Source organism: Branchiostoma lanceolatum, chromosome 6 (assembly GCF_035083965.1).
Source record: "Branchiostoma lanceolatum isolate klBraLanc5 chromosome 6, klBraLanc5.hap2, whole genome shotgun sequence".
NCBI lineage: Eukaryota > Metazoa > Chordata > Leptocardii > Amphioxiformes > Branchiostomatidae > Branchiostoma > Branchiostoma lanceolatum.
The window spans coordinates 14,350,184-14,375,027 of NC_089727.1; the positions used below are offsets into that span (position 1 = coordinate 14,350,184).

The 24,844-nt window shown below is 38.3% G+C and overlaps 2 protein-coding genes and 1 long non-coding RNA gene across 4 annotated transcripts in view; 2 read left to right on the top strand and 1 right to left on the bottom strand.

Annotated features, from left to right (window-relative positions):
- Positions 1–266: 266 nt before the first annotated feature.
- On the bottom strand, positions 267–15,073 carry LOC136436732 (F-box/LRR-repeat protein 21-like). The gene is made up of 9 exons (XM_066430958.1): positions 14,862–15,073; positions 9,162–9,288; positions 7,705–7,777; positions 5,995–6,163; positions 5,400–5,600; positions 5,025–5,192; positions 3,618–3,744; positions 3,383–3,476; positions 267–3,164 (listed from the first exon to the last, which is right to left on the bottom strand). Exons 3-9 carry the CDS (start codon positions 7,722–7,724, stop codon positions 2,609–2,611), a joined length of 1,335 nt encoding a protein of 444 aa, XP_066287055.1. The 5' UTR covers positions 7,725–7,777; positions 9,162–9,288; positions 14,862–15,073; the 3' UTR covers positions 267–2,608.
- A 376-nt stretch (positions 15,074–15,449) lies between these two features.
- LOC136436735 (alpha-1,3-mannosyl-glycoprotein 4-beta-N-acetylglucosaminyltransferase B-like) overlaps positions 15,450–24,844 on the top strand; it is a 47,311-nt gene continuing 37,916 nt past the window's right edge. For both annotated transcript variants that reach the window (XM_066430962.1, XM_066430963.1), the window contains exon 1: positions 15,450–15,591. In XM_066430962.1, the coding sequence (XP_066287059.1) occupies positions 15,507–15,591 (85 nt within the window). In that variant the 5' untranslated portion in view covers positions 15,450–15,506. The remainder of the gene's footprint in view (positions 15,592–24,844) is intronic.
- LOC136436734 (uncharacterized) lies at positions 20,720–23,198 on the top strand. Its single transcript, XR_010756076.1, has 2 exons — positions 20,720–21,480; positions 21,751–23,198. It is a non-coding gene; the product is annotated as an uncharacterized lncRNA (long non-coding RNA).

The window sequence follows — 24,844 nt, forward strand, 5'->3', positions numbered from 1 at the left end:
ACCAGTATCCATGGGCTGAAATAAATGGATATTGTTTCAGCCCATGGATACTGCCTGCCACTGGTAGATCTGCTTGGAGATTACCATATCTGAACTAGTACCTGTTAGAGAAGCCCAGCTGGTCAGAAAATTGTTTTCTATCAACATCTTTTTGGTGTCTTTGGAGAATAGATAGCACATAGTAATATTTGGATTGGAAAAGGAAAGTGTAGTCTAACACGCACTGATAAATCATCATATTCAGTAACACAAACAGTAAGACTGGAAATTTTTCACAAAGACCTTTATTGTAAGCATCTTCTGTAACCATTTGCATCCAAAGTGAAATAAAGTACATGTGTATATATATTACCCTCAAGGGTGATCTCAACTTCAAGATGTGCAATTTGCCACAATGTGGGCATACAGTTTATGAACATGCAATTTTTTTCACTTTGAGCACAGCTAGGTTGATGAATTACGAAGTAGCATCACCCCAATACGTTTTATCCTGCAAGGACCAGTATTTACAAAGGAAAGGTGAGCAACAGATCAGAAAATGTGGTTGTTTTAACCTCAGGAGTCCCCACTCTGAGAAAGATGTCTATCTTGACAAGAACACAAGTATAATCCTTTAAGTTATATATATAAACATTTAGGAAATCCATTATCTGTACAATCTCACGTACATGTACATATTAATAATAATATCTCTTTAAATCTCTGAAAAATACATGATGGCCTGCCTCTGTACGTAATTAAACCCACGTTTTACTTCTATTCATTGAGTACAAATCTTTATCAGCTGTGATGACACCAGATGTTGCTATAACACAACTATGCTCAAGTCCATTCCACGTCACCATGCAGATTCTATAAACGATGTTTGTGAATTGTGATCATATTTGGAACAAAGGATTTGAAAGTCTTAATGTTTATAAAAATTTCAAAAACTCAAAAATGAAAAGTTGAATATATTAGTGATTATTTGGTAACCTTTTGAAAGTGATCTCTTCCTTTTAATTGATTTTCAAATGCATGTTTGATTGTTTAATTTTGACAGGTACTTAAAAAGTTCACAATAAAGAGCGGTGGTACTTGGAATGGACCCTACCACAGCAAAATCAGCCAACTTCAGCGCATATAGGTCCAATTTCTCTTTCAATGCATAAGGTACTATTCCGCCAAAGTTTCTCTCTAAGAAATGACAAAACTTCAGGCTTTTCCTCAATAAAACTATGAAAGTTTGGTTCACATCACGACATCAACTACTGCAAACTCTTCCATGACACTTCTATTGTCCCGCTTCTTTTCAAGATATGACAAAACTACAAAGGACCAGGATTGTCAACTACAAAAATATGTACAGGTTATGTCTTTGAAAGCATTCAAGAAGGTCAACATTTAAAAATATCAATCACAAACCTCTTTGCAAAGACGATAATACAGCTGTACATATCATAGGGAAATGGAACTTGTTGCAGATATTTCACCACTAGCAGCTATCCAATCTTTACCATCCATAGAATCAGTGATTTGTGAAGTCAAGTCAAAGCCTGTTTTCTTTTAGTTTCTTTCATGTACAGAAGACAACAACAACAACAAAAAACTGAGTACAGAACCTTATGATTGGCAGGTCTTGATCGAATGTTATAAAGATCATCCACAATTCTGGAATATGAAACTCTCTATCCACCATTCCTTCAAATTTTACTGAGAAACATCCACAACAGAACTGACTGATTTTTGTAAAAACAGCCTAAACACATCTAGTTGTCTTGTACTCCTCATATATGCTAATTTGTCCAACAAAAGCTGGATTTAACCGTCTTTCTGCTGAGGCTTCCCTTTAGATCCAAATTTGTATTGGAGATGAGATTAGGCAGCAGGGAGAAGGTTAAATATTCCAATCATGAGGTGATTGAAGGTCACCAACTCACCCTACACAAATACTCCATTCAGAGGAACAGTATTGGCTGGCAATTGAAATAATTCAGGCCTCGTGACAATCAGCCAAATAGAATTTGGCATACAACCTAAAGAGAAGTACAGTTAGAACAACACCATCAGTATACAAAAGATAAAGGTACAGCTTACAACCATTTTGTTTTCCACCTCTGATGTGATTCTGCTTTTTTAGATGTTTGCCACTGTTGATTTGTTATTACTTTTTGATTAGAATAAGCACTGGATTATATCACATCAATGTGGTTCCTAGCTGCTACTTATACCTTTTTTTCAACCTGTTATGTCACAAAGTAAAACTAAGTTCAGGAGGATTGCTACCTTGTTGTGTCACATAATTAAATTATAATTCTTCCTTTTACAAAATAGTCACAACAAACGATGGCACATCTGCAAAGACAGGAACTTCAAAATCCCCATTTAAACACACAAGACATTGCCTCTTTGTTTACAAGCTATGTACAGAAAAATCAACAGATATGCACACAGTTTCACTGCATAAAGAGATGGCACATCTCTTCCTTACTGCAACAGATGACCTCCTATAGTGAGTTGGATATATGCCATTTCTTCATTCAGGGCAAGTGCTAGTATGAGTTTCCCCATAGGCAGCACGGGGGGACTCGTGTCCGTATGATGAATCTTTCATCATTTGTGTCACAGTTCAGACTACAGGCATGTACTCGGGCATCCAGTAGCGCCCGATGTACTTAGACACTGCACTATATGCCTCATAGGTATCAAAGTTCTTATCCCCAACCAACACTTCCTCCATCACACTCAGTTCTGTCAGGTTTGGTCCGAGGATTTTGGCAAACTCCACAAACGCACTGCAGGACAGTTCGCACTCCCCGAGCCCGAGGGAGTGAAGATTCTTACACGATTTTGCAATCAACACCACTTCGTCGTCTAGAGGCTGCGTGCCGTTTGCACAGACCACTAGTTCGATCAGCTTGGGGCAGTGAAGCCCGACTCTTCGCAAGGCTGATTTGGAGACGTAGGCACCAAAGAACAGGTGTGTGACCGGCGTGTCACATTGGAAGAAGGGCAAAAAGTCCTCATCATTGTGCACGTAGAAGTACATGACCAGCGTCAGGTTGGGCGAGTGCTTGGCGACCGACTGCCAGCTGTCCTTGGAGATCTGGTGAAACTGCATGATCTCGTTGGGGTCGCTGCTGATGACGTCGATCCGCAGCTGCTCTAGGGTGGCATGCTCCTCCCTAGGAGGGACAATAACAACATTATGGTCATATAGGACATAACTGTATTATACAACAAATACATGCACCTCATCTTAGATAAAGCACCAGCTTAAGGTATTCTAACACAATAGAATTACTTCAAAAGGTAGGAAAAGACACATGCCATCCTGTATCAGACTTGCCAAAAATAATTTCACACTCAAAACTGTCCCACAATGTTTATTGCACTTACATACCTTGACAAGGTGAGAAGTAGCTGATCACTGAGTAGTGTGTAGTTCAGGGCCAACTCTCGCAGATTTTGACAGTGGTCCGCCACTGCCAGGATACCTAAATTGATACAGCCTTGTTAGCATCCTGACAATTCTAGCACATCAAAAACATAAAAATCAATGAAAACATCCTGATGTTAATGTACCAGACTGTAATTTCACAATTACAAACTCAACACATCCAGTTTCTTTTGGGTACCTTTAGGAGATACATGTGGGCAGCTGGTCATGTTGAGAAGTTCCAGGGAGTCGCTACTGTTCTGGATCATCACTGCTAGGGAGGGGTCATCCACAGGCGTGTCGTCCACCCTCAGCTGAGACAGGGACTACAGAGGCACACAGCAAAGTTGTCAGCATACACAGAACAAAATCAGCTTCTGAGTATTTAGAGTATATATGAATTATTTAGGAGTAGTTTGTTTGAAAATTGATGGCTTCCTACATGTAGGTAGTAGGTGTAATGAAGGTAACCACAGGTTTGATTATGTCAAATGGTCTAAAAAGCAATTTTTTTCATTGTATGAGGCGAATGGATTCCAGGGTATAAGTTTGCAAAACCTCTTCAACTCCTCTCTTTACCATTTAGATTACGTTCTCTGGTAGAACATCAATTTTGATCACTGAAATGTTTCCATTGGACAAAAGGTGAAAATCTAAATTGCCACATGAGATCAGCCTCAAGAAAAAACCCTGTGGTTCCCCACATCAGTTCCAATCAGGTATGGGCATCCACAATAGCTTGAAAGGCAACCATGGCTTTTTATAGAGATGATTGACAGATGAAAGCCAGGTAGGTGAGGCAGGTGGCAGAATAATCCATCATGTACAATGTTTTGAAGTGCATGAACCATCATGCAAAGAACCATCCAGGGAAGAAGAAAGAGGGGTTGGCAACGGAAAAGATGGAAGGATAATATCAGAGAATGGACAGGCATGGTAGTAAGTGAAACATTAAGAAGAATGGAAAAACCAAGAAGGGTGGAGAAGACTGGTTGCCCAATCTTTGAATTCTGTGGTGCCCCCACAGTCAAATGGTTAGACTAAAGGATAGATGATAAAAGAAAGATGGTAGAAACTGTAGGAAGTAGAATTCAATGCATGGTTACTCGACTGGTGTTCACTGTATATGAGTTTGTTCGCGGCAGGGAGAAAATGAAGTGTTTGTGATGGTTTTGAGTTTGTGTTTGAAACAATAGTGCTTAAGTCACACAATGGAACTGCTTTTCGCGGTGGTTTTTAGTTTGTGGTAAAGAGTGGCATTGTGTGATGCAAGCAGGTGTTTCGCCCATAACCGAGAGGTCCCTGGTTCGAAACCACCGATGTTGTGCCCTTGGGAAAGGCACTTTACACTACTTTCCTCACTTCACTCAGGTGTAAATAAGTACCTAGCCTCGGTTAGGGACGTTCCTTGAATAGGACGTTAAATGGAGGTCCCGTGTTTGAGGAAAGCCATACCTCAGGCACGTTAAATGAGGAAAGGCGTTTAAGTGCCTTTCACAAGGACACAACGTCTACCCTGGAATGCCAGGAATCAGAACTCATGCCTGCTAGCCTAGCCATTTGACACCAGAATGATTTGACATAAGACTGCCGTATTAGTACAAACCTTGGAGTGGACGAACACGACGGTGAGCGCGGTGACGAAGTCCTCTCGGCTGACCTCCTGGAAGCTGGGCTTCGCTGTGGAGATCAGCCCCAGCGTCTTCAGCGAACTGTTCACCAGCTGGGACAGGATCTGACAGGCAGCTTCTGCCGACTCCTTGTTGCTGTCAACCTATAACATGTGTGCACAATGTTAAAAATAGATCAACTCTTATTACATTATATTATATATTACGTTTTAGACAGCATCTGCTGTCTTCCGTCAGTGACTAAAAGGGAAGGACTGGAGAACCAGGTTTTATACCAAAACTCTAAATTGATCATGCACCTTCATAAACAAGAATAATCTAAGACATAAACAATGGATCAAAAAGTGCACCTTGAAGCTGACAGACTGTAGGTGGTGTGCATGGCGTCTCAGGACCTGTCGGATGAGCTGGGGTGGGGTAGACTTGAAATGGGACGTGTTGGGGTTGTTGAACTCAAACGTGAACGTCTGCCACAGCTCCGGCAGGTGGAAGGTTTTGTTCCACAGACGACAGACCAAGGAGGCCCGAGCACGGTCCCATAACGGTAGGAACTGTGGGGATGGAGACAGTTAGAAACATCATACCAGTGGCTCTTTGTTTACAAGCTACATGTATATGTACAGAAAAATCAACAGATATACACACAGTTTCACTGCATAAAGAGATGACATGAGCCAAAGTCTTTCAAGACATCATACACATGTAAATGTTCCTCTGTTATCATAAAAAAACTTTTGTGACTAATAAAAGACAATCAACAAGAAATAACAATCTTTTATATTTTTTCTCAGTTAAGGTCCACCGTACACATCACCTTTCAATTCTTTAAGGTCTGGAAATTCTTTTTCACATCAGCAAATTGAGGACTGAGTGACCTTAAAAATAATCCACCACATAACCCTAATACTGTTTCTCAATCACTGTCAAACCTATGACGATGAATACCTGAAATATGTGAGTAAGGATCTCTGCGGGCATGTTGCTCCAATCTCGGATGATCTCCTCGGTGGGAGACTCCGCTCTCAAGAGTTGTCGCTTTGCCCGCTGTCCATCAGAATTGCCGTTATCAGAACTTATGGCTTCTCTCATTGTTCGTTTCGTGGATTGAGTGATCCTATGTCATGAACACAGATAGAAACCTCAAAATATTGGAAATCAATGCAAAGTTTAACAAGACCAGACAATTTATATAGAGACTAATACTACAGCATTCTACATTACAATACTATCTTCTGGACTTATCAGTCATTAAAATTTCACTGTCATCATACATCAAGATACACTCTGACATAGGAAAAAAGATTCAAGCCTGCCAGTTTTTGTAACATTTGGGCCACAAGCTTGATACAAGCTATATTCTCAAGAGCAAAACTTTCATGTGAATATTATGACATGTACAACCACTTGAGCAAATTTGCATCATTGCTTCATATTTCTGGTGTTTGGGCACTGTGCAAAAACAAGCTGCACAAGGTCTGCTGATTTTCTAAAACCATTAATATTGCAATTCATACTAAATAGACCCACTTGGTACAGACAACAGCATACTGTCCACTGGTTCTTATCCTAAAGTGGGCTAATTAGGCACACTCCAAGCCAGCTATATAACAGCACATGTACATGTCATCATGATCTTTCGTCACAAAAGTGTAGGATATGATTATCAAAATTGTCTATTTTGTAGGGAATCAACAAACTGAGGTTATTTTCCATTCAAAATTGCAAGAATTGCAAGAAATAAGGTGAGGTTTTACAGAAACTATTGGCAGTAAGGCATAGGGAGTAGGCAGTAGTCAGCTATGTGTCGCCATGTGTTGGTTTGGAAGATCACGGTTTTTAAACATGTTTGTATAGTGCAAAGTGTTTCACCCGATAAAATACCTCCCTGAATATTGTTATGCAATGCTGCAGGGTTGATTCAGCTAATTATATTATATAATCAAATTACAGGAAAACCTGCTTTTTACATTGTCCTAATGTCACCTAATGGTGCTAAATAATAACATATAAGCCATGAAAAGCTGATAAAACATAATGAACATGTGCATTTTTATGTTTATAACCACAAGATGTAATGGCTACTGAGGCCAAGAAAACATTCCAGCCATATAGCTTTGTACCCGAAAACAAATAAGGATAACTTTCACATTTGCCACAGCAGAAGAGAAAGCTTTTTCAATATAAGTTTAAGAAAAATGGAACACTCTTCTGGGGAATAAATGTGCAGGGAACATCCAGGTATAAAGTGGGCACCCTGCAATCATTGAAAAAATGTCACAGAAACATTTGCTCATTCTGCTGAAGGAAGATATGAAAAACCTAATGAGCTTTGAAGATGAAAAATGTCTTTTATGATCATTGTACAGCTGGGAATTAATTCTCTGCCATCTGGCCATGCTATTAGTATTCCCTTCATGCTTGCGATTGAAACGGCTGCTATCAAACCTCAAAGACCCAGCGTCATTACCTTCATACTTTGAGCGGTTCTACTTTCATTCAATGCAGGCCTTTTTCAGCTGAGTTCTACATGTAAAATGACTGCTCTAGACAACATGTGGCAACTGGCCGATCCTAATGAACATATATAGATCTAGATTAGAAGAAGACTACAGTAGAAATCACCTGGGGAAAAAAATCACACAAATATCAAATTACCTTCGAGGAAGTGGAAACATAGTTGTACCACTGGTCCTTTCAGAGGGCTGCTCTTTGAAAACTTAGCAGGTACCTGCGAAAAGACAAGACATTGTATTTCTATATCATCATTACCAACAATACACATATGTATGGTAGTCAGTGATATGGACTTAATTACCATCATCTCCACAAATACAAGGAGGATACATTATAGACTTAGACCCCGTTCACACTCATTTTTTTCAATCGCGATTGAAGTATAATCGCGATTGAATCGATCCGATCGCGATTGATTTTTTTAGTGTGAACGCTCCCAATCGCGATTGGAACGATCCAAAACGATCCAATCGCGATTGGATTGTAACTACCTCCGGAGGTAGTTTGATTGGATTAATCGAGATCGGATCCAATCCAATCCTATCAAATTTTGAGTGTGAACACAACTACGATTCATTCCATCGCGATCGGCGGAGATTTCGGCTGGTTCCGGGGGTGGGAGGTCATACATGCGGGTCCAAGAATAATAATAAAACTCCGTCAGCAACTTCAGCTGGTGGCAGATGGCGCGATGAGGAGACCAGGGTCCTCATCGCAATCTGGGGGAGAGAGGAGGTGCAGGCCAAACTGGGGAAATGTCACCGAAAGAGGGACATTTACCGCACCAAGTGACAATGTCTAGCGGAAAAATAGACACAAAACAAGGACAACAAGGACAACAACAACATTTACCAGATGATCGCCGATAGCATGCTTCAATCGTGCTTCAATCGCGATCGGATCACGGCGTACTTTAATCCACTTGGCGAAAAGCAGTGTGAACGCAAACGTTTCTTTGCGTTCATTCGCGATCGGATCGAACAATCGCGATTATACTCCAATCGCGATTGAAAAAAATGAGTGTGAACGGGGTCTTAGATGGCAAAAGACTGAGGATTCTACATGTATCATGAAAATTGGTGGTTACACTATTAGCTATCGTATGAATGTTTTTCCAAATACATATGATATCTTTTATCCTTGGAGTACCACATGCATCTGCCACAAAATAGATCTAACCTGCAGCTGGTTACCGGTCCAATCATGGGCTCGTCTTATAGTGCTTTGGCAGGGCCCCTCAAGTTAAATAACTCTTTGAAAATTGCTATTTCCAAAGAGTGAATTTCCATATGCAAATATTGTATTCTAATCCATCACAAGGACTTCAAAGCTAAAAAACCTGCGGCAATTTTCATCATATTAGTCTCTTATTTAGAAGTACACAGAGTGAATATGAAACAAAATTGACATAAAAGATACACCGAAAATTAATCCCCAACTCTTTTCAAGGCTCCTGGGGCAATTTTCATCATATAACTTAAAAGTCACTAACCTAGAAGTACACAGATAGAACATGAAACAAATTGACATTAAAGACACACCAGGGCTTAATGTCCAACTCTACTGACAGTGTCTTTTAAAGTCAGATAAAAACTCACCAGAAAATGCGGGAAGACAGAATTCTCAGGTAAGTTTAACCCACGCTGAGGTGCTGCCAGTCTACGATTGTGTTGCCTCCTCCCATGTACACGAGCCTCAACCACAGTTGCAGACTGATAGGACTAACTGGTGAGGTGGAGATAAAAAGGATGTTGGTATTACACATTGATATTCTGTTCAATCAAAGGACAGTACAGCTAGTGGAACTGGCAATTAGCAAAATGTGAGATGACAAACATTTTCTTTAAAACTCAAAGCCTAAGATAGACTGCGTCTTCATCACCATATAAGGAACGTCTTCATCACCATATAAGGAAATCAAATAATCTAAATTCGTGCTGCGGAAAAAGAAAGGTATTTACAACTTCATGATCCAATTACTTGCCACCATGAGCATTATGAATTTTTTCTTTTATCATATCAAGTCACCCCTTGATTTTAATGATTTTTTTCCTTATTGATGCAAGGCACACACACACATACGCACAAAGCTGTTAATAATCAGAGAATAAGTGGCTGTCTTTGCTAATAAGCTATCATGTAGATCAATGAAGGAAAAGCCAGAAACTGTACCATCTATTCATTATCAACAGGGCAGGTAAAACTAATAATGACAGTAGGACCCAAAAGGAGCAGCTACACTACATGTTCCTGCTCTTACCAAACCCATAGCAAGTACTCTATGGTCTAGTATCATTTCATAGCATCTGCTAGACCAGTTTGCTATAACCAATATTGGTTTGACAGTTGACTTTGAAATAGTGATAGCATACATCTTTAACAAACCTTAAATTTCCGACATTGCATATTGGCATGGGACAACATGATATTCATTCTGTATGATATTGGGTTTTACTCCTGTATATGACATGTGATGTGTTATAGATAAGTGAGTTCACATGAGGTACTTCCTGTCACATGGAGAGAACGGACAGTAATGTCATTTGCACGTGCTGCAAGGACAGTAGGCAATGCATCTTGGCATGCACTTTCTCATATTAACATTATTATACTCCTGAATTGCAGATAAACTGCCAGTCTGATATGTTGGACAGTATGGTCTTGCATAAAAAAACTATTGAAAGTTACAAGTCATTTCAAGCAAGTGGCAGCAATCAAAAATCAATCTATCTGGAAAAGGTTCATCATGATCACTTAAAATGTCAATCTCAAACAGAAACTGAATAATAGAACATGTACATGACAATAATATATACACAATTGTAATCAAATAACTCTATCTATAGATGATATATACTACATGCACAAGGATATAGGAGTATAGCAATGGCAATTTCAAATTAATTACCATTGATTGAAACAACTACCTGATACTAGCACAAAGATTTGACTTTTAATTTTTGTATGTAGTCAAATGTTGATAATGTAATTTCCTTTAGGTTATCATGAACACGAAATTGTCTATACCGGTACTAATTTACGACAATAACAAATCAGTGTTTTTAAAAAGGAAATTAGGGGGCCTAGAGCACAAGATCAGAGCTATATACCACTCCAACAGGGCTGTCTCCAGGACCCGTCCTTCCGTCCCAGGACAGAAATTTGCTTCTTGGGAAGGAAGAAAATTCAACCCTGTCCATCCAAAAAATATCATTTTCATGTCCTAAAACTGATGAAAATGTATTTTTGTAAGCTTAGAATGACAGATTCAACATTGAAAATCAAAAACATGGGTCCCAAACAATGAGTGGGACGGAAAAAAATTTAAAGCTGGAGACAGCCCTGCAATCCAATTTGGTGACAATACCATCTTCAGATCAAAAGATATGATAATTTCAATTTTTCATGGAGGTACCAAGCTATGTTCATTATGTTCTAGCAATACAGGTGGGTACCAGTACAGAAAACCCTGGTTAATGTCCAGACTCCAGAGGATCAGGTTCAGACGCAGACCTGAACTTTGACCTGATATGATCATAGTATACGTGGTACATACACTAAAATTGCATTTTTGAAACTTCCTGAGTGCTTATGTAGAATATTTATATCAGAAACGCAATGCGTAACGCAACTAGGTCATGAAATGAAATGCGTAACGCAACTAGGTCATGCAAGATTTGCATATTACATAATATATTTATGAGCGGTAAACAACAAGATGGCAGCAGTTTAAGAAATTTGTCAATGTAACGCTGTCACGAATAGATGCCGGGAATGTAATAATGTAATAATTTGGATGCGCTTCACTTTATATGCCGCCAAAAAAATCAAATTGTGCGGCAGGCAACCTGGGTTCCCAAACAATTCTCGAACAAAAAAAATTACTGGAGGGCAAGACTGCAAGACCACTTAATCCAAACTTAATTCGAATGCTGCTGTCGTTATCCAATCAGTCCAAACACCAGTCAACTGATCTGGTCCAGTTTTATCGGACCAATCCAGCAAGAACTACCAGTTTCGTAAGTAGATGGTCTTATGGCCATGTTTGAAGTTACAACGACCATCATAGTCCCCAGAGATTTTATAAATAACACTTAGCATGTCCTTGGCCAGTCTTTACAAACTGCTAAAATGCTATACTGTAAATTAATGACCAGTGCGGGTTGGGGTTTTGTGCGCGTGAGAAATTTGCGCGTGAAAAACTTGCGCGTGAAATATTTGCGCGTGAAAAAATAAATTTCAAGAAATGTGTTAGAAAATGTGCACTACTAAATTCTTAGTCAGAAAAATGTTACCCCATGATATGATTTTGCATCTGTTTCCTGAATTTTGGGTTTGAATTTTAGGTCCCTTGGGAATATCTAAGCTGACTCCCAAGGGATTTAAAACCTTTTGGGAGGTTTTAAGCTTAAAACTTGAAATGAGATGACCCACAATGGAATTAAGTATCTTATTGTTGCATTCTACAGTTCAAAATGTTGTTCTTTCAATCTTCAAGTGATTTTTAAGTGATTTCCAAATGTTATGTTTTCACGCGCAAAAAAGTTTGAAATTTGCGCGTGAAAGAAACTGCATGAGAAAACATTAAATTAGGCTAATAGAATGGAGAAAAGCTTCAAATAGTTACATTTTACAATACAAAACCTTATATAAGTAAGTTGACTATGTATTTCTTAAAGATTTAAGTGATTTTCAAATGTTTAGGTTTCAAGCCCCAAAAAGTTTAACTATTCCCAAGGGACTTATTCCCAAGGGACTAAAAAATCAAAAGTTTTCAAACCATAAATTCAGGTGTCAGATGAAAAATTGTATGATGGGATCACATTTTCCTGTCTAAGAAAATTATACTGCACATTTTCTGACACATTTTAAAGAAATTTATTTTTTCACGCGCAAATTCTTCGCGCGCAAATTTTCACGCGCAAATTTTTCACGCGCAGAAAACCCGTTCCCACCAGTGCCCAATTATCAATATCATGTACTGTACAGCAATCATGATCATTTATGTACATTGGACATAATATCATTAGAAAATGTGCCAAAACTATAGTCAGCACTTCAAATCCCAGATTTTTCCCAAATTCTAATCATGATGTTCCTACCATCAAGGACAGTACCAACTGATGACCAAGTTTTTTTTCAATTCTTTATTAGACACCTTGTTAACAAAGCAACAGTGGCAAATGCACTGATCACCTTGCCAGAGGTGAACACGTGCATGTCGGGATCCTACGTGCTGAAGGCCATCTTTGATCCCCACTGTACCCGCCATGTCTGCTTCAGCAACTTACACGTGCATATAATTTCAACATAGTAGGATTTACCTTTGATAGCAAATATAACCACTGATGCTACATCAAGCTTTGATAAATAAAGTAGGAAGAATACACTTGTTTGATTTATCTCCTATGAATATAATCATTGATAATATTCTCAATACAAAAGTGTTCCTCAACCGAAAAAGGTTGATTTATCTCATAATGAATATGACCATTAATGATATTCTCAAAATTTCTTGACAAAAGTATTCCACAAACCGAAAGGGCATTAGCTAAGGGCATAGTTTCCTGCAGAATTTAAAAAGGTTGTTACCTGCAGTTTGAAAGGAACCTACCAGGGGGCCAAAATTAGATTGCTTCTTCTAAAGGCCAATGTGGCTGTATCTTAGCATCTCAGACAATAATCATACCTACAAAAAGAACTACCTGATATACATGTTTAACCTTGGGGTTATTTTTATAACCTATGTACACATGTATACCACAGAACATACATGACATGTCCCTAGTCCCAGTAATTCTAATTTTGACCTACTTATCAATTGCTGCTGACTTGTAGCAAGTCATTGGAAAGTCCTTTCCTGCAAATGTCCTTTAACATGTCAGGGTGAGACCTTAGCATTTGAGAATCACAGAGTCTTATTAGGTTTTGTAGTGCATAAATACTAAGAGACTTTTCTCTATTCCATAAGTTTGTTTGCATATTTTCGCAAGCAAACTTTCAAGCAAACTACATTGCCCATGAAAGCACAACAATGAAAATCACTTCAATTTTTCATATGTGAAAACCTCAACCCAAAACTACCTGGACAATTTGTTTTGGACAAATTTAACCATATTGATCTGTATAATGATTCTTTTTTTATGAAAATGTCATCCATTGATTATCAATTTGTGGTACATATAAAACAGATATCACACATTTGATCACAATTCTAAGGTCAGACTCGTGCCTTTCCAAAGTTGCATAGACCATAATACTACTGGTAACTTGCAAGGATCACGATCTACTGTGGTGGGAAGGGGCAGGGGGGTTATAATGGGAAAAATAAGATGTCATAATTCCTGAACATTAAAACAAGTTTAAACTAAGTTTATGATGTCTTATATAATGCAAATCACTCTTAAAGAGGGGAGACTTAACAAACGTGTGAGCTGTCTTTTACAAATGTCAGAAAGTTTCTATACAGTCAAACCTGTATTAGCGGTCACCTGGACATAGTGGTCATTTTTTATCGGTCCCTTGGATTTTCCCCATTGACATAAGAATTAAGAATTAGTCTATAGCGGTCACCTGTCAAATGTGGTCGCGGTCAGTCAATCAATGATGCAATACATATGTGAAGCCCATGTTTGTTGTTTACTGTTTAGTCTCACATACACACAAAGTCAATGCCAACCAGAATATACATTAGAAAAACATGCCCCCTACTGTTTTGGACATTTCTACACGTCAAAAGTAAGAATGTGTACTGAATGAATGTTGTTTTTGGACACAATTAGCTGTGTTTCACACATCGTCTCAGTCGCCCCGCCCTCCCCACCAAGGTGCCATCTCCGGAGGTGTTGAGCAATACCTCGCGCCAGACATAGCGGCGATTTTGCACAGTTTAAACGTCGTATGCACCGAAATCCACCCTAAACTATCAACAGTTACGTACCTAAGAACACATAGAAGATATTCTGACGAAAAATTTCGATCTGTTTCTCATGATTCGGCAAGGATGGACGTCTAAACCCATGTGTACAGTTTGTAAACATACCGCCTCGAAGTGAAAAATGGTTGTCAGACAGGCTATGTGCCCTACTTTCCCCGTCACTTTCCTTTCGCGACACTTACAGTCATATAGGAGAAAAAAATAAGAACAGGCTGGGCATAAGATAAAAGTATGTTGTCCCATGGACATTCTGAGAAGATGTCAATCTACTAAGTAGCATAAAGATGTCAGACTTCTTTGATGGAACTCTGCTTCGTACGAAACAAATTGGCGGACATGACAACATCGTGGGTGCACTTACCTGGCAATCTGGTGATCACGGTCGTCCAGGATCCGTCTTGTATCCCGGGCGTCTTGTCACGTTTCTCTCCGTACCTCGCACGTGAAGATGTTTCCCTGTCTTCTTAAGTAGATGTCCACATACCAAGGTTAATCATACCGACCGAAATTTTCCGTCGTAGGTGATCTGCAAAGATAGCTCTGGAATGACCCCGAGTTGACCCAGAGATGATGACACAAATTTTTAATCTTCACTACATGACTATTTCATGAAAAAAAACATACTCAGATATCTTTTTTAACAAAACTAATCAAGAAATCTTTCAATGATAATTCTTATTTCATTATTTAGAAAAAATATGAAGATATTTAACCGGATGCAAGAATTCCCAGCATTCAACATTAGAAACATCTCTTACCGCAAAAAAACGCATAAAATTCTTGGAAAATAGTTGGTGTATTAGTCGAATTCCGCAACGCTTAACACGTAATTTCCGATTCCATTACTATGATATGTATGTTCAATTGATGTTACATTAACCATGGATGACATATGCAGTTTCGATGGCAACTTGGATCGAAAATCTGGAATTTATCTATATTTCCTTCACATGTAGTCGCCGTGAACAGATGCAGTCGTTCGCGCGGATCTCGGTTTTCCCTTTCGATGGCCGTACGGCGGAATGGAGTTGTGCTGTTAACTGCCCTCATCTTCCTCCCGTTCTTCTGGTTCATGCTCTCATCTCGGCCAGGTAGGTGCAGACATTCCCAGCTTTACCCCGTCCAATTTCCAAGATCATCAGTTGCCGAGTTAGTGAGAAATCGCCTCCTAAGTAAACCGGAACAGTAAAACCCCGACATCGCAGCCTCCCTTGTTGTGATACAGTTGAGACCCGCAAGGTTTCCTTATTCTGCAAAGATCGGCAAAAACCTGTCCACGTATACATATCATCTTTGAACCACAATTCTATGTTTTATTTCCGCCACTGTAGTTTTCTACTTGCCCCAAACAGTGCGCTGCCTTGCCTCCACGAGGTTAAGGTTTGCTTAAGGTGTGTTTGCCAATGTTGTGTTTACCTGTGCAAGCTCACCTGTGTGTTGGAAGCCTTCCCCCTCCCAGGTGTTTGTATATTTCCACAAAGATAGTTTGTCTCCTTTAAGATATAACAGTTTCATCTTCACACTCTAAGTGACGGACGTATTAGGGCTTTCATTTCATTTAGTAGATTGTTTTGTTTATTTTAATATTTGCACAAAACAGATAATTTAACAAGAAGTAAATATTTCAATAATATTATAAAGATATCGTTATGTGCAGATCTATGTTAAACTTGAAACCACACAATTCAAACCAGAATTCGCAAGAAAATATTAAACAGATGTCAGTCATTTTACAAACCTGGAGTATCCAATGATTACATGTGTGATGTACGTACTGTATTTTGCATGAACTATGGCATATGGTCAGAATCAGATGTGATGTGTTATTCTGTTTCTGTTGTGTGAATAGCAGGTGCCTTGTTCCCATACAGTTTATTCATTTACAATATAAAATGGGCCCGTGAAGTGATGATTATATAAGCAAAGTATAATTCACAGCAATAGGTTATGCAGAATCATACTTTAAGCGTATATGGTTTATAATCTTTAAAAATTTAGTGAAAGGAAAATCAACTTTCCTGAATTTGCCACCCTGCAATGCCGAATTTCTTGCCTAGGCTAGACTGCCTAGAGGCAAAAATGCACTGACTTCAGGGCTACTGCACTTCCAATAAAGTCACTTGGTCACTTTTGATAATTAGTTGTAAGTGAGAAAAAAATTGTTTTATAATGAAGACCTCAGGTAATTTGTGAAAGTGAGTGTAACAACCAGTTAATATGAGGTTAAAATGTAGCCCCTTTGATCTGTATTGTTACAACCACGCTGATTGCAGTGCATAGAGAGATAAACACTTTGTTCTGCCAAGAATGTAATGTAAGCAAGCCAAGGACATCCCTTCTTTAACTCTCCTTCATTTCACAAGCTTTCAAGGTAAGAAATGTAATCATCCTGGCAGAAATTCAGTTCAAGGACATGTCGTTTAAATAGAAGCCTAATATGCTAGATAGAAAACAAAACTGAATGAAGCCTCATCCACTATATTTTTGTTTTTAGGCAAGAAAGGCTTCCTATGATTTTTAAGGTAAGCTACGTCGACCTATGGCTGTTGTGGGTTCATAAATATCTCCAATCAAAATACAGACATGTTGTTAGCTCACAAAACAGATATTGCATAGAATGTAATTTTTTTTATGTGGCTGTGTGAAAATATGCAATACATGATGTTTATGGGTTCTTGGGTAATGTGTATTCAAGTTCAATCTGTATCTTTTGATTGTTCGGGTGGCATGGATACAAATGCTGTAGGCAGATATGACGTTATTCTTTGATTGCAGCAGCTGCTGTTTTGATGTCTAAACGCTATGTACATTTCTTATGTTTATTTTGTTTTTTGTACATCCTGTTATGTTAGCGCATTTTACGCGCAAGGCATGTATTATAGACATTGGCCGTGATAAAGCTGTTTAACATACTGTACATGTATGTTCGTGAGTACTGGTTCACATTGTGTAGCCCTTAAGTCAGCTTGGTGGATTGACATTTGATTTTGATGTGACAGAACACTGTATTGTAATTGTAGATTTTTGCTTTGTGGTTTGATAGTCTACCAACCTAAGATTTCACACTACTGATTCCAACAAGGCCCATTCATAAGACATGTCATTGTTTGAAAATTCTCTGTTGTTCTTTGAAAAATGATTGCAAGGTTGTAATTTTATAAAAGCAAATTGCTATGTCTCTTTCTACCCAAAGCCATGTTCTGGCCTCTATTGTGTCACCATCTATGAATACTTAGACTGTACATTATACATTTTATGATATAAGTTGTCGACATAATATATGTTGCATATAATTTATAAGGGAAATATTTATACTATTAAGAGTAGTCATAAACTATACACCTGATCCTTCTCAGCTAGGAATTTGATTATCAAGAAGTTCACAAACTTTTCTTTGACTTGACAATAATCCATATGCATGCTATGGATTAATATATATATTTTAACTATTTCAAAGTTTCAAACATTGCAGTTAGAGGTGCTAGCTCACTCTATTTTTCGTGTTGCCTTTTCTTGTGATAAAAATCTCCACCAGGAACCCAAGTTGTCACTGTAAACAGTTTGATGAATGCATGAAGACCACTTTCTCAACAGTTCTTGATTACCCAACAAGCCAAGAAACTTGAAGAGCTCTCTTCTGTATTGATGCAAGTTATTTATAGTACGTCCGACAGACAAAAGATTAATTTTATTTTCTCGTGTCTGGTTATCTGATCAATATTTTCTTTCTCCTGGAAGCATTTACAAACCAAACTTAAACTCAAAGTTTGTGACATGTAATCTAGATGGGATCTCCATGATTGACTTCATTGCAGGCGAGTATGTGATCACATATGCATAATTTATGCTACATTAGCTACAATTACACGTAGTGCTTTGGTGACAATGGCGTGTCTCTTTCTGGTTTGTTGGAATAGCTGAATCCTGGAAATAACAATTCCCTTTTTATTTGCATTTGGAACCATCAGAGAGTTAAGGGCCATATTTGCAGGGCACTGCATAGAAGTTAATGAGTAAAGAAGAGTTAGTTAGCCAGCAACCTCATTCTCTGGACACCAAAGCGTGGACATTCACATGTTGACCGACCTTGACAAACTTGCGTAAAACAACTTGCCAGGGATGTCTGGGTCCAGGTCCAGGACTTACAGAATAACGTGACGAGACAAAGAGAGAAGCTAAGTGGATTTACTCTGGTCAAGCAGCCTGACATAATGATGATGATTCATTGATCACTAACCTCACATTCACTAACAACAGAGATGTGTAGCAGGCTACCAACAACTCGATTTCCATATTGCTACTGGTTTACAGGAAATTCACCAAAGGCAAACAAACATCATAGTGATCACTAATGTGGAGTCAGTTATTTGCAATAAACAACATCTTTTGCTACTATAGTACTATGTGCTTTTAGTTTACAGATTATAAGGTGGTTCCTAGAAAATTTGAGTTTAACCAACATTCAATCATGTGTGCCATCAAAATGTTTACAACTTCACATTTATAATATAGACCGGAGGTGATTTGATTAGTAGCTCATACTAGTCATAGGGTCAACTTTATCTGGCCTTTTCAATCTTCATGAGTTGATGAAGGTCCAACAACTAGCGCCCACAAGCTAGTAAAGGAAAGCATTTTATAAAGAAGCCTGCTACCTATTTTTTGGTCCCATGAAAATCATAAAGCCTTGAATGTACATTTAAGGTAGCACATTGCCTAAGACAGTTAGGAATAGGAAATAAGTATATTCAATACATTGACCACAGCAATATGGTATTAGAGCCTGTTAGTGTGATGTACCTTTCACAATTACATGTTTATGACCAGGAAACCTGTTAAACAATCAAGGTATTATGTTTTCATGGCATTATTGTAACAAATCATTGTACTCGGCTTTAGAAGTATTACTGTGACTGTAACAAAGCATTACACTTGGCTAAGTGTGTATGGAGCATAAGCTGCATAACTGTGTGATGGCTTGAGGGCTCATTCATTTTTCATGATACTGAGGACAATAGAAGCAACATTTTTATGCTTTATCAAGGTTGTTTTTTACAGTTGTTTTAGGGGGCAGACAGACAGAGCAATTCAGGAAAACTGTTTATTGAAATAGAACTGTAGTTTCTGCATGAAGCTCTCAACTGTTCAATTGCATTGGTTGTAGTTAAACTTTTTTACAGGTGCAAAGGTGGCTTTATGGTAACTTTGCATCTGACAAATTGAAGTAATCAAGATTATTCCATTAAACCTAGGGTGTTCCATATAATGTTACTGTTATGCTTACAGTCTAAAGGAAATCTCTTTCACCTGAGTCCCAGTGTCATCTGGGGTTAAGTGAGACCACAGGTGACTAAACACAACCACCACTCTCACATCCTGTGTGATAAGGTAATCTAAAAAGTAAACTTGGGAGTTGTTTTTCAGCTATTATGGCAAATAAGGTTCGACCTGTAGCCAGCTGGTTTTGTTAGTACCAACTTTGATACACGACTAAAACACCTTTTTTGTTTCGCATCAGGGTTTTCTTCGGCGTCTAACTTGTTGCCAATGACGGACAAAGATTGGCAGACAAAGATTGTGGTCGGTCGTCGTGACAAACAACATTGGCTTGTCCAAGATGAATAAGATCAGAATTAGATAAAGTCATGCCAGCATATGAACAGGTGACAAAATGAAATAAAATCCAACTCAGTTAGACTGGATGGGATAAACTTAATTGACAGGACAGAAATATTTTGTTTGATCATTAATATTTCCATAGTGAATATACACAACATCATGAAGGTGCAGTATCCACCCACATGCACATGACGCAAGTACAAATACAGAGCCAATAGCGGTAATTCTGAACTCTTGTGAGAAATGACCCAGATGTTAGGTCTGCAGAGACACTGTCTATGGATTAGAGAAGTTAAAACCATGATGAACGTATGCCTGGAGGAGACAACTGCATCAGCAGACGTCACATCTATTTCCAACGGTTTTACGTACTGTCTGATGGAAGCAAATGTACCTACACTGATTATCAACCCAGTGCAGGTGTTACACTTAACTAGATGTAGGTATTCCAACGCTACCGCGAAAATCGTCTACCGCATGGCGATCGGTAAATTTTCTACCATCTTCCCACACCCGCGGTACAAAAACTATTCGTTTTTACAGGCAAAGTCACCCATGAAAATAAAGGATATAACTTTCTCTTTCTTGTGACATGTTTGTTTTGCTTGTAAAATATTTCAAACGCCAGAAATTTGCCGATGAAAACGGCGCGGCGTAGCGCGCGCGGCCGTGATTCAAAAACATGGCCAATTTCTCTTCCGCCTGCACCGAATGTGACCCTGAGTTCATGGCGCAATCGCATCGCCGTCTTAGACCGCAGCAGAATGAAAATGGCGCCATTGGAAAGAGCAGATTACGAGCTTTAAATCGGTACCTGGAACAAAAGGAAATTTTAATTTTTTGAGCAGTAAAAGTCATTTTTAAAAAACTCATCGATCTTTAATGATAAAATTTACCACCTAAATTTAATTTTTTCTTCTTGTTCTTGGTGTCAAATTGACGGCAAGAAACAGGGCTACGTTTTGATGTAATCGACATGTTTATATCATGCACACCGGCGAAGCGGGAGCTACTTATCCTGATGGGGGTGGCCCTGTGATTGGATGGTCGCGCCGCGCGATCCTGACGCGCGAAATTTGGACCTCTGCGTTCCTCAGAAACAGAAGATTTGTGACTGAAGGGGCACAACCAAATCCTTTCTGATGCTTTGGAGCAAGAAATTCCAGGTAAAATATTTTGCAGTATTTTTCATTTATAGGGTTGATAAAATTTATTAATTTTTATTTTATTTATGCCTGCCTGAATGTGTGCATGTTTTTTTTGTAGGGCAATGCCAGCAATGTAGTTTCAAAAGCAATTGTTTTAGGCATGAAAACAATGAATAACATTACAACTTTAGAGCAGTTTATTTCTTTGTTATTGTGTTATTGGTTATGTGAATCATTGTTTGCCTTGTTCCAAGTCTAAAATGCCATTGTGTATTTTGCAACTTGTTGAACTTGAGGCACCGTGGGCCCCCGGTTAGGGGTCAGCCGGGGAACCTATGCCCAATTTTTCTGAAAATCTTACTAGTGTTCAAGTTTGTCTCTTTTTGATGAAATATTATTCTGCTTGCCTTGTTCCAAGTTTAAAAATACCATTGTGTATTTTTTTCACTTGTTGAACTTGAGGCACCGTGGGCCCCCGGATAGGGGCCAGCCGAGGAACCTATGCCCAATTTTTTCCCAAAACTCTGACTTTATATGATATTGAACTTTGTCGTTCTTATGAACGAATGCTAATTGCCACAAGTAGATAATCACCATTTGGACTTCACAGGATCACTGAGAGTTATATTAAATGCTATTTAGGAAGTTATAAATTGCCAAGTTGAAAGAAAGTATTCAGGGATGACATTCATCGCTTACGATTAAAAAAAAAAGAGTCATGACTGCCAGCATGCAGAAGAATCAATGGTTCTTATCTCCTTGTGAGGTGAAACACTGTTCTTCTTGTTGAGTCTGGTACAGCGACATCCATGACAATCCCATGTGGTACCCAGATGCAGTCGTTGAAGATGGAATACAAACTGTCTCACTCACATTCTTCAGTTATAGTCATTTATCTACTTAATCTATTCATTAAGCGAAATGTCCTTGTTGCTGTATCAGAGAGTGAGTCAGTGAGTGAGTGAGTGTATCATGTAGCCTTTGTTCACATATGATATGTGCCAGTCTGATTCTTTCTTCACAATCATAAGAAAGAAAATTGATATAAATGCAAATCAGTATAGTGATGTTAACAGTCTAAATATTTGTTTTTCAGGAGGAATATACCACCTTCCTGATGTGTCAGACATAAGAACAGCAGAGAAGAAATTAGTAATACATGACCATGTAGTATCTACTGAAAAATGTACTAATCCACTTAGGAGTGGGAGATGTTGAATGGTGGAGGACAAAGGTATGGTTGGTGAGTTAACAGTTTAGTTATGCCACCAGTTCAATTAAGACTTAGTGTTTAAACAGAGGAAAACAATGAAATTATGAATGAAAAGATATAACAGTTGCTAAATGTATGTGTTTAGCAATTACATTGTAGCTTATAGCTATACATTGTTGTTGTGACTAAACTCTATTGCAATGATGATGATGTCCACTTCTGAAAACATTAATGTTGATGATAGCCATGGATGAGTAGCCATGTTCTGTAATGTAAAATGTACATGGGACTGTCATGATCATCTAACCATGAAAAGGATGAAAAGTAAGCTGGTGGTTGCAGTAAGAAGTTGTGTACATTGCATTCTATGGATGAACAGAAATATACCTGCAAAAAAATCATAGAAATCTGTGTACAATTTGTATACTTACTAAAGACAGCCTCTGACCTTGAAAAACGTTGACCTTGTCATAATAAGTGCAATATTTACATTGTCTAGCTATAGTACAAACATCTGTCATATATTGTGTAAGTGTAAAGTTGCAAGTTGTGGTGATGTGATGATGCAATGTATCGTCTACTAATATCAAGTGACATATTCACAGTACGCAAATTCTATATTTGACCTTGACAAAGTTGACCTTGTTATTAAGGTTGTTAACATTGTCAACATTCTATGGATATAACATATTTGTGAGTAATAAAACATAATGCTGTGTATTGTGGAAAGCCGTGAAGTATGATACTTTGTCGTGCTAGCTACTGCATGTACTGTACTGATAATACTGGCTAAACATCAATGGGTCCGTAACCTAAAATGTGGATTTTTGACCCCAAGTCAATCATTTTGTGAGGAAGTACAGGTGAGGTGGCTAATATTGTGTGAAAGAACATCTATGGGTGTTGCTATGTTTAAAATATCGGAAGACAGGGGTGTTCCTATAAAAAAATACAGGTGAGTGAACTTTGGAGGATTTTTCCTTCTCTTGAGGTCAAAAGTCACGGTACCACCTGTAAAATTTATCATGAAAGGCATATTTTCACCCTGTATAAGATTATAATAAAACGACATGAAAGTCCAGAACCCTGTGGGATTATTCTATGTAGTACATATTACCAATAAATAACATAAAGTAAGCTTTGCAGCATTTACTTACCTTTCTATTACCTTTTAAAAAAGGTAAATTATTCATTTTCACAGTTAATTCTCACGGCCGGCCTTTCTGAGGGCCGATTTTGGCAACTTCGTGGAGCCATATCTCGGCAACCGCTCAACATATTGACTTCATTTAAAAAGCATTTTATTTCATTTGATTAGCTCTTTCAGGAAAAGTAAATATCATCAGTGTATCATGTTTTTAAAATTTTGGTTGGAATACCTACTAGATGCCAAATTTTTGCAACGCGATTTGGAACCTTAAATTGGCCGGTGGACAGTTTCAGGCCCCCATTGTATCTACCTCCGCTTGGAAGCTAATCATCCAGTGACCGTTATCAGTCCTATACAGGTGTCGGTCTATTAGATGTCTTGCACAGTTTTAGTGTGTTTGACAGTGTGGGACTGTTCCCAGCCCCAAGCACTGGTAGTTAGGTGAACCACAGCATCAACTACACAGTATAAAGTATCACCTAAAACTTTCAAAGCTCGTAAATATTGTTTACCTATGATTGCAAGCTGTGGTGGCCACAAAAAAAAACCTATAACGAGCCAAGAATTCTGCTATATCCTTTGGTAGAAAATTGTCCCATCTCTCCCCAGGTAGAAGTGATATGTCTTTGGTAGCTTGGACTGGCTATCAAGCAGATGCAGGTGTAAATCCATATGTCACATTATCCGAAAATATAAGGCTTTGAATTGATGGATGATTGTTTGGTACACCACAGTGGTGATAACTATTCAATAAACATTTGATAGGGGTTCTGCTCATGTGTTTATAGATGATGATAAGGCTGTTATTATGAAGGGTCTTTTCCTATCCCCATGCCAAATCTGTAATCTGTTTAGTTCTTTTATATTCTTTAACCATCACTCCAAAAGTTTAACTAAAGGTTGAAATATGTCAGTCTTGACTATCAGATAGCAGAGAAAGAATTACAGTTTTGGGAAAATATTGAAAAACCTAAATCTGAACCAAAACACATTGATTTGGTGTCTGTTTTGTCTGTTTGTGTTGTCTGATTTTGTCTGGAAGGGGCTGAAGTCTGCCATCTTCTTCAACCTTGGAAGTATTCTATTTTGTTAAAATTTTACGGCACAACATTTTTTCTCATGTTTTTTTTTTCAAATTTGAAAGCAGCAAACAGCAGAGAGGGGAAAAAAAGGGCAGAAAAAGTTTAACACTTAAGATGTACAGTTGTAGTCAG